General features: G+C 43.7%; 2 protein-coding genes across 5 annotated transcripts; one reads left to right on the forward strand and one right to left on the reverse strand.

Annotated features, from left to right (window-relative positions):
• Nucleotides 1-947: 947 nt before the first annotated feature.
• LOC123063288 (probable potassium transporter 2) lies at nt 948-6,702 on the forward strand. The gene is made up of 10 exons (XM_044487024.1): nt 948-1,123; nt 1,827-2,064; nt 2,230-2,478; nt 2,585-2,635; nt 3,093-3,353; nt 3,431-3,483; nt 3,978-4,092; nt 4,177-4,431; nt 4,549-5,689; nt 6,435-6,702. The coding sequence occupies exons 1-9, from the start codon at nt 1,082-1,084 to the stop codon at nt 5,637-5,639; spliced, it is 2,355 nt and encodes a 784-aa protein (XP_044342959.1). The 5' UTR covers nt 948-1,081; the 3' UTR covers nt 5,640-5,689; nt 6,435-6,702.
• Nucleotides 6,703-6,783: 81 nt separating this feature from the next.
• Nucleotides 6,784-12,909, reverse strand: LOC123063289 (spermatogenesis-associated protein 20). Of its 4 annotated transcripts, none has more exons than XM_044487025.1 (15): nt 12,684-12,909; nt 12,236-12,308; nt 11,813-11,834; nt 11,646-11,724; nt 11,483-11,515; nt 11,186-11,334; nt 10,951-11,107; nt 10,392-10,632; nt 10,069-10,310; nt 8,949-9,212; nt 8,762-8,872; nt 8,039-8,263; nt 7,749-7,952; nt 7,394-7,570; nt 6,784-7,302 (listed from the first exon to the last, which is right to left on the reverse strand). In XM_044487025.1, the coding sequence occupies exons 4-15, from the start codon at nt 11,712-11,714 to the stop codon at nt 7,090-7,092; spliced, it is 2,085 nt and encodes a 694-aa protein (XP_044342960.1). In that variant the 5' UTR covers nt 11,715-11,724; nt 11,813-11,834; nt 12,236-12,308; nt 12,684-12,909; the 3' UTR covers nt 6,784-7,089. The 4 variants fall into 4 exon arrangements, with proteins under 4 accessions (XP_044342960.1, XP_044342963.1, XP_044342961.1 ...); XM_044487028.1 differs by having other exon boundaries at nt 11,483-11,524; nt 12,684-12,908; XM_044487026.1 differs by lacking the exon at nt 11,813-11,834.

A 12,909-nucleotide genomic window follows, 5' to 3' on the forward strand; every position in this document is an offset into this window, starting at 1 on the left:
AGTATTCGCGCAAACCCATTTGGTTGCTTTGATCTTCCTTGTTGCGAGCTTTTGGAACTTCTTCCTTGCTCCGCGATCGGTGAAGACGATCCCCTGAGTGAAAACTTGTTGTGGTTGCGCGGTGGATGAACTCCAGGAATATGTTTATACTCATAGGTGATTGATATTGGTGGGAATGCTATGAGAGGAGGAGGTGGTGCTGACGTTCCTAGATCTGGACCAGCAAGTTCAAGTTCATCAGCGCACGGATGGTGAAGGCATGAAGTGAAGAAAAATATATGAGGTTGAAGAGGGGAGAGGAGGAGAGGGCTAACCAAGTGGACGAGGCAAAAGTCGCGGTCGCCGAAGGGGGGCAAAGGTTCGAGGCTGAGGGGTTATCCGAGGAAGGGGGAGGGTGACAGTCACGACCTGTCGCCTCCGCTAGAGGAGCGGAGCGTGGATCCTAAGCATCGGGAGGAGGGGGTCGGGGGCGTCGCTTTGGTTGCCGACGGAGGGGGTCAGGCGCGTCACATCGGCCGCCGACGGAGGAGCTCGGAGGTGGGGGAGGCGGGGTGCTGGATCTTTGTCGATGCCGCCTGTCGCACTTCTCTCTCTCTCGAGTCTGGCTTCTCTCCCCGACCTATGTGGTCCCGGCTTCTTTCCTCGTGGGAACGGCGTGGGTCGGGGCAGGGTTACCCCCGATCTGATCCAACCAAATGTCTGTCTCCCTAGGCCAACCCAACTCGTGGTTCTTCAGACTCGGAGAAATAGCAGGGATCCACCCGGGATCCTCCCTTGCAACCAAACAAAGTCCAAAAGAGCAATAAAGCCTTGAGATATGCAATAACCACACATAGCAAGGGCTATAATTGCAAGTTATCCATGAACAAGGGCATGATTGAGAATCAGAGAAGGAAAATAGCATACGGTGGTTCCTATAACGAAGGGGCACAATGGTAATCTTGTTCCCGCAACAGTACAATGGAAGCGATCGATGATCCGCAGCCCCTCCCTCCCTGCCCCCGTGTTCTATAACTCCACGGAATCGCGCTCCACCGCCGGCCGGACACCTCGCGCCGCCGCCGCCGCCTGAGTGCGATCCATGGACGCCGAGGCCGGCGCCGCCGCCGCCCAGCAGCTTCCGGTACGCCCCTCCCTCTCATCTCCCCCGCTCTCAACATTTCTCTCCGCATTGCTCGTTGGCGCTGATTGGACCCGACGCGGACCGGGAGGAGCCCTAAATCAGGGCGCGCTCCCGGTTTCTCCCGCGCCTGGAATGGTTCCGGCGGTCTGATGCGGAGGTCCGGCGGGGGATCAGGGATTCCGCGGCTCCTACGGGAGATCTTATGTCTCCGTTCATCCATCCATCCATCCATTTCGATTTAATTTTTCCCGGGGTTCGATTGGAATGGGTTCGCTGCAGCTAGCGTTTTCTTCTTTGTTTTAATCTTTCTCGACTAGATTTGGGTTTGGCATTTTTGTTTTTGTGGTGGAATGGTATGGGTTAGTGTTCGCCACCTTTTGCCGAAGCAAATTACTTTGGGTAAGATTTGATTCTACAAGTGAGGAATGGCATTTCTGTGACGAAACAAATGCCTCTGTGGGTTAACAATCACTTTGTAATCATAGTGAGGGTCTGATTGCCATCAGTATAAAAGAATGATTAAAAATACAGAGAAGTGCCAGTTTCCGTATCTTCAGGTAGGACATTTAATCTTTTCAAGTTCCAGATGATAGAAAAGAAGAGTTATGATCTCGCATATTGTAGTTATCCAGCATAACTCGTCTGAATATACTCTGCCACAAAATGATTTTTTAACTGCTCTGTCATGGATTTTCATTTTCAGTGGAGGCAGCACTACAGGAATCTACTACTGCTAGCATACCAGAGCTTCGGTGTTGTTTATGGGGACCTAAGCACATCACCTCTGTATGTGTATAAAAGTACATTCTCAGGAAGGCTCCGGCAGTACCAAGATGAACAGACAGTATATGGTGTACTTTCCCTGATATTTTGGACCTTCACACTGGTTCCTTTGCTCAAGTATGTCATTATCGTATTGAGCGCTGATGACAATGGCGAAGGTACACTATAATTCCTTTGTAAGAAGTTGTTTCTCTTTTATGCCTGTCATCGTGAAGTTCATATTGTTGTAGCTGGTTGGCAAATTTCTATAAACATGCTCACATGGAGATCATAATAAATCACCTTATGAACAAAAAATATTTAATCCATGTACACTTTTGTAGGTGGGCCATTTGCTCTGTATTCGCTCCTCTGCAGGCATGCAAAGCTTAGCTTGATTCCGAATCAACAAGCAGCGGATGAGGAGTTATCTACATACTACAGAGATGGGTTCGCAGCTCAGCATGAATCTTCACCCTGGCTAAGAAGGTTTCTAGAGAAGCACAAAATTGTCAAAACTGGACTTCTTGTTGTAGTTCTGTGTGCTGCTAGCATGGTGATCGGTGATGGTGTCCTTACTCCGGCAATCTCAGGTGGATACTACCATCATTTGTTGGTTACCTTCCATGTCGATGCATGATTCTGGTTATTAACCTCTGTGTGTGCTTAGCGTGTGTTTTTCTGCTCCTTTCCTTGCAGTCCTGTCATCTATGTCTGGGCTGCAAGTTCGAGCTACTGGTTTACAGGAACGTAAGTACAACTCGTCTCTTTGAAATGTGAACTCGTAAGGCACAGTATTTAAACACATGTGCTTGTGTGGAGTATTATGAGATACGGTACATGCACTTCCTTTGGTTATATTTCTGTATTACTACATATTTTGTCATTTGGTTGCACTTGATGTGCTACCCATAGCACATCATGTCTACAGCACGATGCACTGTATGGTGGAAAATTTAAGGTCTACTGTATTGCTATGTGCTGTGAGCATGTGGCTGTCTCTTCAAATATACATTGTACATATATCTTTAGTTTTCAAATACTAGTCTGTGTATTTCAAAAACATTTTGTGTAATATATCTGGACATTAGATTCTGTTATTGCATAGTCAGATTATGCATCCTTATTTTCCAAACACTTCGTGGGAACTTTGGGCTTATTATATTCTTAGGCTTAACTGCTATAATCGCAATTTATTTCTATACAGGTTCTGTGGTGCTTCTTTCATGCATTGTATTGGTTGGTTTATTTTCCTTGCAACACCGAGGTACTCAGAAGGTAGCATTCATGTTCGCACCAATTGTAATCATCTGGCTCTTTTGCATTGGTGGAATTGGATTGTACAACATAGTTCATTGGAACCCAAACATATACCAAGCAATCTCTCCATATTATATTGTTAAGTTCTTTAGGACAACCGGTACAGATGGCTGGATTGCTCTAGGAGGAATACTACTTTCTATGACAGGTTAGTGACTGTCAACATATACAAGGGGTAAAATTGTGCTTCGCTTGTAACAATTTATGTTTCCTTTCCCCTTACAGGCAGTGAAGCTATGTTTGCCGACCTCGGCCATTTTACAAGTGCATCTGTCAGGGTAAGTTGAACTAGTGATGATCTTCTATCTGTTAATTTCTGCAGTGAAAACTTCCCACTGGATGTATAGATCCTTTTATGTTTATAATTATATTTGGGTGTGGTGCTGTGTGACAAAGCATCCATGAAGAAATAACTTTGGGAAAATATTTTTGCCAAATGCTTTAAGCTTAAAAGCAGCAGAAAAGTTCGTAATACCAAACAGCCTTTCTGTGAAAAGAGATTGATTTAACCTGCATATTTTAAAGAATGGATGACATTTCCCAAAGAACCTAGTTAAGTTCTTTGTTGTGTACCAAATTGTTGCTTTTGTGATGCTCTATTCGATTCCATGACGTTAAAGCATTGAAACCGCCTGGATAATACTAATGCCTCTCTTATTATACTCATAATTTACAATTTCTATTTGCTTAAACTATACCTGCCCTTCTGGCACACTTTGCTATTGAACCTGTATCTTTTTGGATACATGACCTGGGTTTCTCCTTGTTGCAGCTAGCTTTTATTACCATCATATATCCATGTCTTATATTGCAATATATGGGCCAAGCAGCATTTTTATCAAAGAACATGTTTCACACGCGCACAAGTTTTTATGACTCCATCCCAGGTTTTTGAACTTGTCTCTCACTCATCACCCTCACCTCCGCTCCTTCCTCTTTCCAATGTTATTAAAGTTTCAGTTGTCATCCAGGACCTGTATTTTGGCCTGTATTTGTGGTGGCCACTCTTGCTGCAGTTGTTGGAAGCCAGGCTGTCATTTCAGCAACATTCTCTATTGTAAAGCAATGCCATGCTTTGGGATGTTTCCCACGTGTGAAGATTGTTCACACATCGAGGTGGATCCATGGGCAGATATACATTCCTGAAATAAATTGGATCCTTATGGTGCTATGTGTAGCTGTCACAGTTGCATTCGGTGATACAACCCTTATCGGAAATGCCTATGGTAAGCTTGTAATAACAATTGACGAGATTAAGATCTTTCTTGCACATAGACCTTTTGATTTTTCCAGCATTCTCATTTACTGATAGTCTAACCATTGTCCATGGTTTATAATTTCAGGTATTGCTTGCATGACTGTTATGCTTGTTACAACATTCTTGATGTCATTTATCGTCATCTTTGTTTGGCAAAAGAACATAATATTTGCCTTGTTGTTTCTATTATTCTTCGGATCCATTGAAACCGTGTATCTTTCCTCATCCCTCATGAAGGTTCATCAGGGAGGATGGGTGCCTCTTGTGCTTGCTTTCATATTCATGTCTGTCATGTTTGTTTGGCACTATGGAACAAAGAAGAAGTACCAGTTTGATCTTCAGAACAAAGTGTCAATGAGATCAATCCTGTCTCTAGGTCCAAACCTCGGCATAGTTCGGGTTCCGGGAATTGGACTGATTTACACAGAACTGGTGACTGGTGTGCCTGCCATCTTCACACATTTTGTCACTAATCTCCCTGCCTTTCATGAAGTCCTAGTGTTTCTTTGTGTTAAGTCAGTTCCAGTGCCGTATGTTCAACCAGATGAGCGATACCTTGTTGGTAGGATTGGACCTAAAGCGTATCGGATGTACCGTTGCATTGTCAGGTACGGTTACAAGGATGTGCAGAGAGATGATGAAAATTTTGAGAACATGTTAGTTATGAGCATTGCAAGGTTCATTATGATGGAAGCTGAGGATGTCTCGTCTTCAGCAAGTTATGATATTGCTAACGAGGGAAGAATGGCTGTGATAAGAACCACCGACGATGCTGGCACCCCACTGGGCATGAGAGATCTGGGTGGCCTAGCTGAGTCCATTTCTACCACGAGGAGCAGCAAATCCGAGAGCCTTCGAAGCTTGCAGTCCTCTTATGAGCAGGAATCACCGAGTGCAGGCCGGAGGCGCCGTGTTCGCTTCGAGCTGCCAAATGAGGACGCCATGGATCAGCAGGTGAAAGATGAGTTATTGGCACTCGTGGAGGCGAAACACGCAGGGGCTGCGTATATCATGGGCCATTCTTACATCAAAGCTAGGAGGAGCTCCAATTTCGTGAAGAAGTTTGCGATCGATGTTGCCTACTCTTTCCTCCGGAAGAACTGCAGAGGCCCATCAGTCTCACTGCATATCCCTCATATTAGTCTGATAGAAGTTGGTATGATCTACTATGTGTAGCCTGGTGCTCTTTTGTTCACAATGTGGGCATTCGGTGGCAACAAAGCATGGTGAGTTTGCTAGTCACCGGTTAAAACTGACTACTTTCCTACTCAGATACCATTTGGATAATGCCTTTTTGGGGGGGGGGAGGGGGGGGGGGATCCATGTCATTACTAAGATGCTTAATGTTTATGTTCCATCCCAAGGGTCATAAAACATCCTTTATGCCATTGTCATCGCCCTTGGCTAGTTTCATCTGTCATTATTCCCCTTGCTCTTTTAAGTTATATTGGACATAAATTGTACTGTAAGCTTTTGGCTCCCTGGAGCATGTGTTGTTTGGATGAAAAAGGTAGTCTGAAAATATACTTTCTAATGTTAAAACATTGTGAAAAAAGGTCACCTGCTCACCTGCTTCAGTGCTCTATACATGTGTTAATTCTCATGATGAAGTAATATTTCTGTGTTCCTGTGCAAAAAGATAACTAGTTGGAAGTCCAAAAAAGCAACTATTTTGCCCCTAAATTTGTGTTTCCTCTCACGCAGCGCATAAGTACTTTTAGTAAAAATCTGTAGGTATACTATACTAGGTGCTCAAACAATTATATGTCTCACTTTTTTCTAGAATATTTTAGACTTTGTGACTTTTGTTTCTTGTAACTGAGAACATGTGTTCCTGGTGCCCCTTTTCGACTCCTGATTTTGCAGTCAGATGATTGTTGCTTTTGAAAGTATTGTCATTCTGGCACTGTTTCTTCTTTCTTGAACTGAATTGAAGGTGTCTGATTAGAAATATTTTCCTCCCTTTTCCAGTGCTACCTGTGAAGCCCCATTGCTTTATGTCTGGAGTTCAAGCTGCAATCTCTAGGAAGGAATGCTGCACTACATCTAGCTGTCCAAACGGTCTCAGTTTCAGTCTGGTGGAGATGAAGGCGCTGTGCATGTTAATATCACTTGTCAGCCCTAATAAAACGCCATACTCGTATCAGTGATCGTAGCTTCTTCTTTTTGGTTATTGTCTACTGTTTTACATGTACTTCTTTTTGGAACGATGTGAAGTAAATCGATTTTGTCGCATAAATTTTGCCGCTTTACCCATAACCTGTATAAATTTTGCCGCTTTGCCCGTAAACCTATCTGCGATGAGAAGCCTAGAATGGTGTCATCCAAATTCCAGTGAAACCATTCACCGTACTGTTTTATTTCATCCTTTATTTATAAAGTGTCATGTATACAAAGCAGGCCTCCCTGTGCAAACATATGAAACGCATGCACACAGGTGTGTGACGTACTAGTCTAGCCTTGTATCTTACTGGGAACATCTATATACAACTGCCAACTGAAAGGTCTCAAGAGCTTTGTCGATATGGCACACACATGAACTACATAAGCTCTGCAAACATGTAAACGTCGACACCAACTTGCGGGAAAACAGACTGCTAGTAACATGCAGCAAGGCGGCAGAGCATCAAACAGCTGAACCCGCAGCAGCCACCGTCTTGTTGAGCAGCTCACGGAGCGCGCCAGGAGAGGTCACCGGAGGACTGCACTTGAACTCTTGGCACACATGCGCCACCGCTGGCTTCCCCGATGGGCTGCTCCGTGCCATCTGCGCGATGTTTGCGTTGTTGCTCTCCCAGAATGCCATCTCTTCCATATTGCTGACATCTATCTGGATCACCTGGAGCAATGAAAGATGTATCCTGGTCGGTAAATGTATAACAGGGGTGCTATGTCGAACATATGATACAACCACTTAGTTCATCACTCACGGTTCTGTTTGGATCGTATGACGAGAATGCAGCAGCGACCATGTCTTGAAATTCTGGAGATGCTTTATTCCCCACCAGCACTACCTGCTTCCTTGATGGAACAGTGAGCATGTCTGCTGCGCAGCACATCAGCGGCAATGCTATGCCAAGTTCTTTCAGTCTAGTCTCAAACACCGCCTACAAAACAGCAAATCCATTTGCAAGCATAAGCAGATATCCTGTCAATGTTACTCATCTCATCTCTGATGGGTCTAGGGCAGGAAAAATGACCATGGTGAAGCATAAACCTTATGGAATGAAACCAAACTACTGCTGTAATATAGTGCATACAAATGTAAACTAGATAAGTACATACCAGGAGATGTTCAACATTACGTTTGTAGCCTTCAGATTTTGCAGCATCAAATATACTGGACAACCTGACCATGTTGATCGCTGCCATCGAGTTTCCAGAAGGCTCTGCACCATCATAATCTTCTTTAACACGCAAAAGGACAGAAGGGTCTTCTCCGGGAGTATTGAAATAGCCACCCCCTTGTTTGTCCAAGAACAATTCATCCTGTAAATGTATGTAGTCATGGCAAAGTATTATGCAAGGGACGTGAAATATAACATCGATGCATTTAACAAGTGTGTTTCACTTGCCTGAATGACTTGCAGCTCGACAGCCCACAGAAGCCACTCTATCTTACCACCATATTCATAGAGATCCAGCAAGGCATTGATTAAGAAGGCATAATCATCTAAAAATCCTGGTGCTTTTGCTGGGCCATTTCGATAACTATGATGCAGCCTTTTTGAGCTTGCATCATAGAGTTTTTCCTTTATAAAGTTTGCTGCCTTTTCTGCAACTTGAAGATATTCTACTGGCTGCAAAAAATCCAGAAATATGGGTGGTCAATAAACAAATTTATGACTAGCTACAGTTGGACAGTGAATAAACTTGGTGATGTAAAAGCAGGTGAACGCAAAAATCCAGCACATGGATTCCTCCACTCGCACACGAAGGGGAGATAGCTTTTTAGACCTGATACAAAACAACATAAATGGCTACTGCTGCAGAAGAGGCCCCCATACAACATCATGGTGTTTTCTTTGTCTTTGTCATACACGACATAACATAATAGACAGTTTCATTCTAGCAGTTTTGAACAGATGTATGGGCCTGCATTCCCAGGGATAGGTTTCAACAATGAAGTATGGAGTAGAAAAGTATGACAAAGACTTGAAGAAAGCAGGGATGGATAAAAGCTCCTGCCATATTGATTGGCTGATCATGCACATAGTCACATAACTATAATAACATGAGTTCATGTCAACGACAGAAAATAAAAATGCAATATTCAGAGAATGGAGCACAAAACTTACATCGCATCCTACTACAGGGAAATAAAATTTGGTTCCAGGTGGTCCTGACTTCAAAATTTGTGAAGCTCTTGCAAAGGCAGATATTGCTAATCCATTCCATGAAACAATAACCTAAAACAAATCATATTTAATAGATTATTATGTGACCAGATTAAAAACAAGCTGCTGTCAGCATGTAGACAAGAACCTTGTCGTCCAAATGTGGTCTTGGCCTTTTTGATCGGACATCAAACAACTTCTGTCTGCATTCCCCCAGGATTCCATAATATTCATCAACAGACTTGCCATACTTCGATGCCATCAATGAACCCGGTCTTCTTTCTATTAACACATTTTTACCACTGAACTCGTTGTGAGGATCACTCATCCCCGAAAGGTCACAGTTGCCAGACGATTTAACATAGTAGTGGTTCTTGAACAGCTCCGCGTTCTCCCCAAGTGTGTCTTCGATCTATGTGACAAATATTAGACAGCTTGAGCATGCAATATACCAGAAGTTGAGGCCAATGAATAAATCAACAAATCTAAAATATATAGCTGCCTGGGATCCTGGTCTTTGCTTCAGTGGCAGGAGCATATGGTGGCTGGTAGCAAGAAGTTGGGCACGTTACAGCCTTATAGGGGATCTATCACCAAATACGGTTGACAGTTTAGCGATAGGCTTTGTACTGACTAAGTTTTTAGTGACTTGACAGCCTGCTGATTTTAGTTTATTCAAACTTTTGTGACCTTCTAATAAATTGAGTTGTGTGCATCTTCAGGTGCAGAGTCTGTGTGAGTTATTCTTCTATTTTGAATAAAATGTAGTAGAACTATTCAATAAAATTCTGCATAGCACCAAGTAGGTACCAAGTACCAACTACATGAGAACAACTTACATAAAATTATTGATTATTAGGAGGTAGGCATCAGACTAGCCAGTCTTTAGAGCCGGTATGTATAAGACTAGGCAATGGCTACAGAGTCCAGTCACTAATGGTATGACTTGAGTCCTATTTGTAAGTACATTTATTGTGGAACAAGAGCAGAGGAGACTATAATTGTCTTTTCAACTTGGATTATCATCTAGCTGAAGTGCAAGCCTGTGTAAAGAGCTCCAATATGTATAAAGTTTCTTCAAGAAACCAGCAAGAGTGTATAAAGTGGCTACGATGTAAACTCAAAGTCAACAGCAGGCGGACTTACATGATGGTTGATGGTATGCGACAGTTCGAACTTGAAGGCCATTTCATAAGGAGCGGGCAGGGGTATGCATTAAATCGGCGAATAAATAGAAAAGGCTTACATATGCACTACTAAGTATGTACCTCTTGACTTGTCCACACATAGAAAGAACCCTCTTTTTTTCTTGGAGCACCTTCATATTCTGCACTGTCAGCATCTTCTGCTGAGAAAATTTCACCATCTTCTCCAATCATGTCTCTCCTCAAGTAATCAAGTATATCACGTGCAACTGAAGAATAATACTCATCTCCTGTGATAACATATGTATCCAAGTATACATTGGCTATCTGTCCCTGGTCGTACAGCATCTTCTCAAAATGTGGAACTGCACAGAGAGAAAATATGAGAGATGAATTCTGCAAATACATGAAAAGAAAATGTCTCCTTGAGATTAAAGTGAACTTACCATGCCAGCACTCGTCCACACTATATCTATGAAAACCACCTCCAACATGGTCATGAACTCCACCTCTAGCCATACATTGCAGTGTATGAGTTACCATCTTCATTATGTTTTGAGCTTCACTCTCCTGCCTAGCTTCCATGTGTTTCCGGAATTTATAGAGCATTATGCAATCTTCAACAGGTCTTGGAAACTTGGGAGCAGAGCCAAATCCACCAAACTTTGGGTCATAACTGCTTGCTAACTGCATGGATATAAGGTGCAGGGCTATTAAGGCAAATAAGCTAGCTAGTTAAGAAAAAATAAGAGCTGAAAAAGGTAGGTGAGATCCTGATAGGCTATGACAAGCTAGTGGCGCTGAGTTAAGGATGTTAGAGTGCCCTAATAAGACATGGAATAAATCAGGAACCAGGATACGCCATCCAGGAAAAATGCAGTTTAGCTACTGCACTGTTGTTAACTCAATCGAGCAATTAGTTCACTCACTCAGTCTCGCCAGCTGTTTGTGTAGAAGTTCATAGTAGTAGCATACAGAAAAATAAAGTTGGAGTACTTCTCAAACCTTTTCAACACATTGATCTACATAAAGAACAGCCACATCGTTTGGCACATCTTGAGAGCTAGCCTTGGCAGATAATGCATCTCTAAGTTGCTCAATGACCACATTTCCTGACTTCTCAAGCGCATCACGTTTAGTATCCCAGGCTTCCTTGACCTTTCTGAAGAGAAGTTATGAACAAAACTGTCATATCATGTATGAGCAATCAACTTCAGAAATGAGGTATTTGAGCTGATACCTTAAAATAGTCTTGAACCCAGGTCTTCCATACTTATCATCTGGTGGAAAGTATGTACCGCCCATCAAAGGTTTTAAGTTGGGTGATAAAAAGACGGTCAAAGGCCAACCACCACCGCCGTACAGCGCTGACACATATGTCATATAAACCTAAAGAATGTGACAGTGTCATAAATCAAGAACTGGTGCAAGTCAAAACCTCTCAAAAGTGTGACAATAGAAAAACAGGAAAATAAAGCCTGCCATCCACAAGAAACAGCATTTTTCTTTTACATTTGATCACTAGAAAACAGAATACCTTGTCAACATCTGGCCGCTCTTCACGATCCACCTGTCAAAACTAATAATCAGAAAGAAGAATTGCAGTTACATTGCATTTGCATAACTTCCACACACCGGAAGACATGTAATGAGTGGGAAGTAAAACAATTAGCAACTAGTGCTTATAAACACGACACTACCTTGATGCTAACAAACCAATCATTTAGAATCTTAGCAACTTCTTCATTCTCAAAAGACTCCACCTCCATTACATGGCACCTTTAACATTCAGCCAATAATAAAATCTGCGGTTAACATCTTTATGCTGTGCAAATAAATCACGATAAGATGAAGAACGACAACTCACTAATGGCATGTACTATAGCCAACTTCACGGACACATCCACATTTCCCATGCAGCAAAAGAAGGATGTTAAGATAGAACGGAAGGACTAACTAAATTTGTATTACGCAAGTCACAAGTAGGTTTGTTTTGCTAAAATGAAGCAGATGAATTTGAATGAATCTAGCTTTAGTTTGAACCTGGCAACACCCATCCACTACACAACTATTTATTAAAAAAATTACAGAGCCGGATTGGCAGCCATTCCTCTGCCCCGAACTATAGCACCACCAGTTGGTAATTGATCTAACACAATTGTTCATGAAAATACCACATCAAGGAATCAGTCCACTACGCAACGGTATCATAATTGCCCCATAATCCAATCGATCATAGCGGTATTAAATGAAGCACTAGAGTATACTTGTATTTCGGACAGTGCATTACTTGACAGAAAGATGGGGATATCCAATTTGCGAGCCTTCTCGAAAGCCTCATCTCCCCAAGGATACCAGTCAACCTGCATATGGAATCAGTAAGTATGCCAGTTCAATAATGGTACCTATAATCCACAGACAATCCAAAAGCCAGTGGAGAGCCAAAGGCAAAGGAAACATTTGTCACGGCTAGCTGTTCCAGAAGGATCTGAATTTTCAGGATAAATAAACTCGTAAACATAGCTCGACCACGTGTTCAGCTAAGCGCTCCTCAGTCACTCGCGCCCAAAAATACAGTAAGTGCTCCCCGAATCAGGCGAACGCGAGGGAGCACGCGCGCGACCGCAAGGTGCTCGGCGGAATCCCCCCGCGGGGGAGGGGGAGGAGAACCGCGGCGCGAGCAGACGGAAGCAGAGCCTCCGTGGGGTGGGGTGGGATGGAGTGGAGGGGTCGCTCACCGGGTTGTGCGCGTGCTGCAGCAGGTAGGGGCTGTGCTCGGCGGCGAGGCGGTTCGGCTTCCGGCCGCCGCCGGGCGCGGCGGCGGAGGAGGAGGAGGAGGACGACATGGCGGCGGCGGCGGCGACGAAGCGGAGGGGCGAGGAGCAGGAGCTGGGGCGGTGGCGGTGGCGGAGGCGGAGGAGACGCGTGGAGAGCATGGGAGGGGGGCGGAGGGGTGGGGGGAGG

The sequence above is a fragment of the Triticum aestivum genome, chromosome 3A (genome assembly GCF_018294505.1).
Source record: "Triticum aestivum cultivar Chinese Spring chromosome 3A, IWGSC CS RefSeq v2.1, whole genome shotgun sequence".
NCBI lineage: Eukaryota > Viridiplantae > Streptophyta > Magnoliopsida > Poales > Poaceae > Triticum > Triticum aestivum.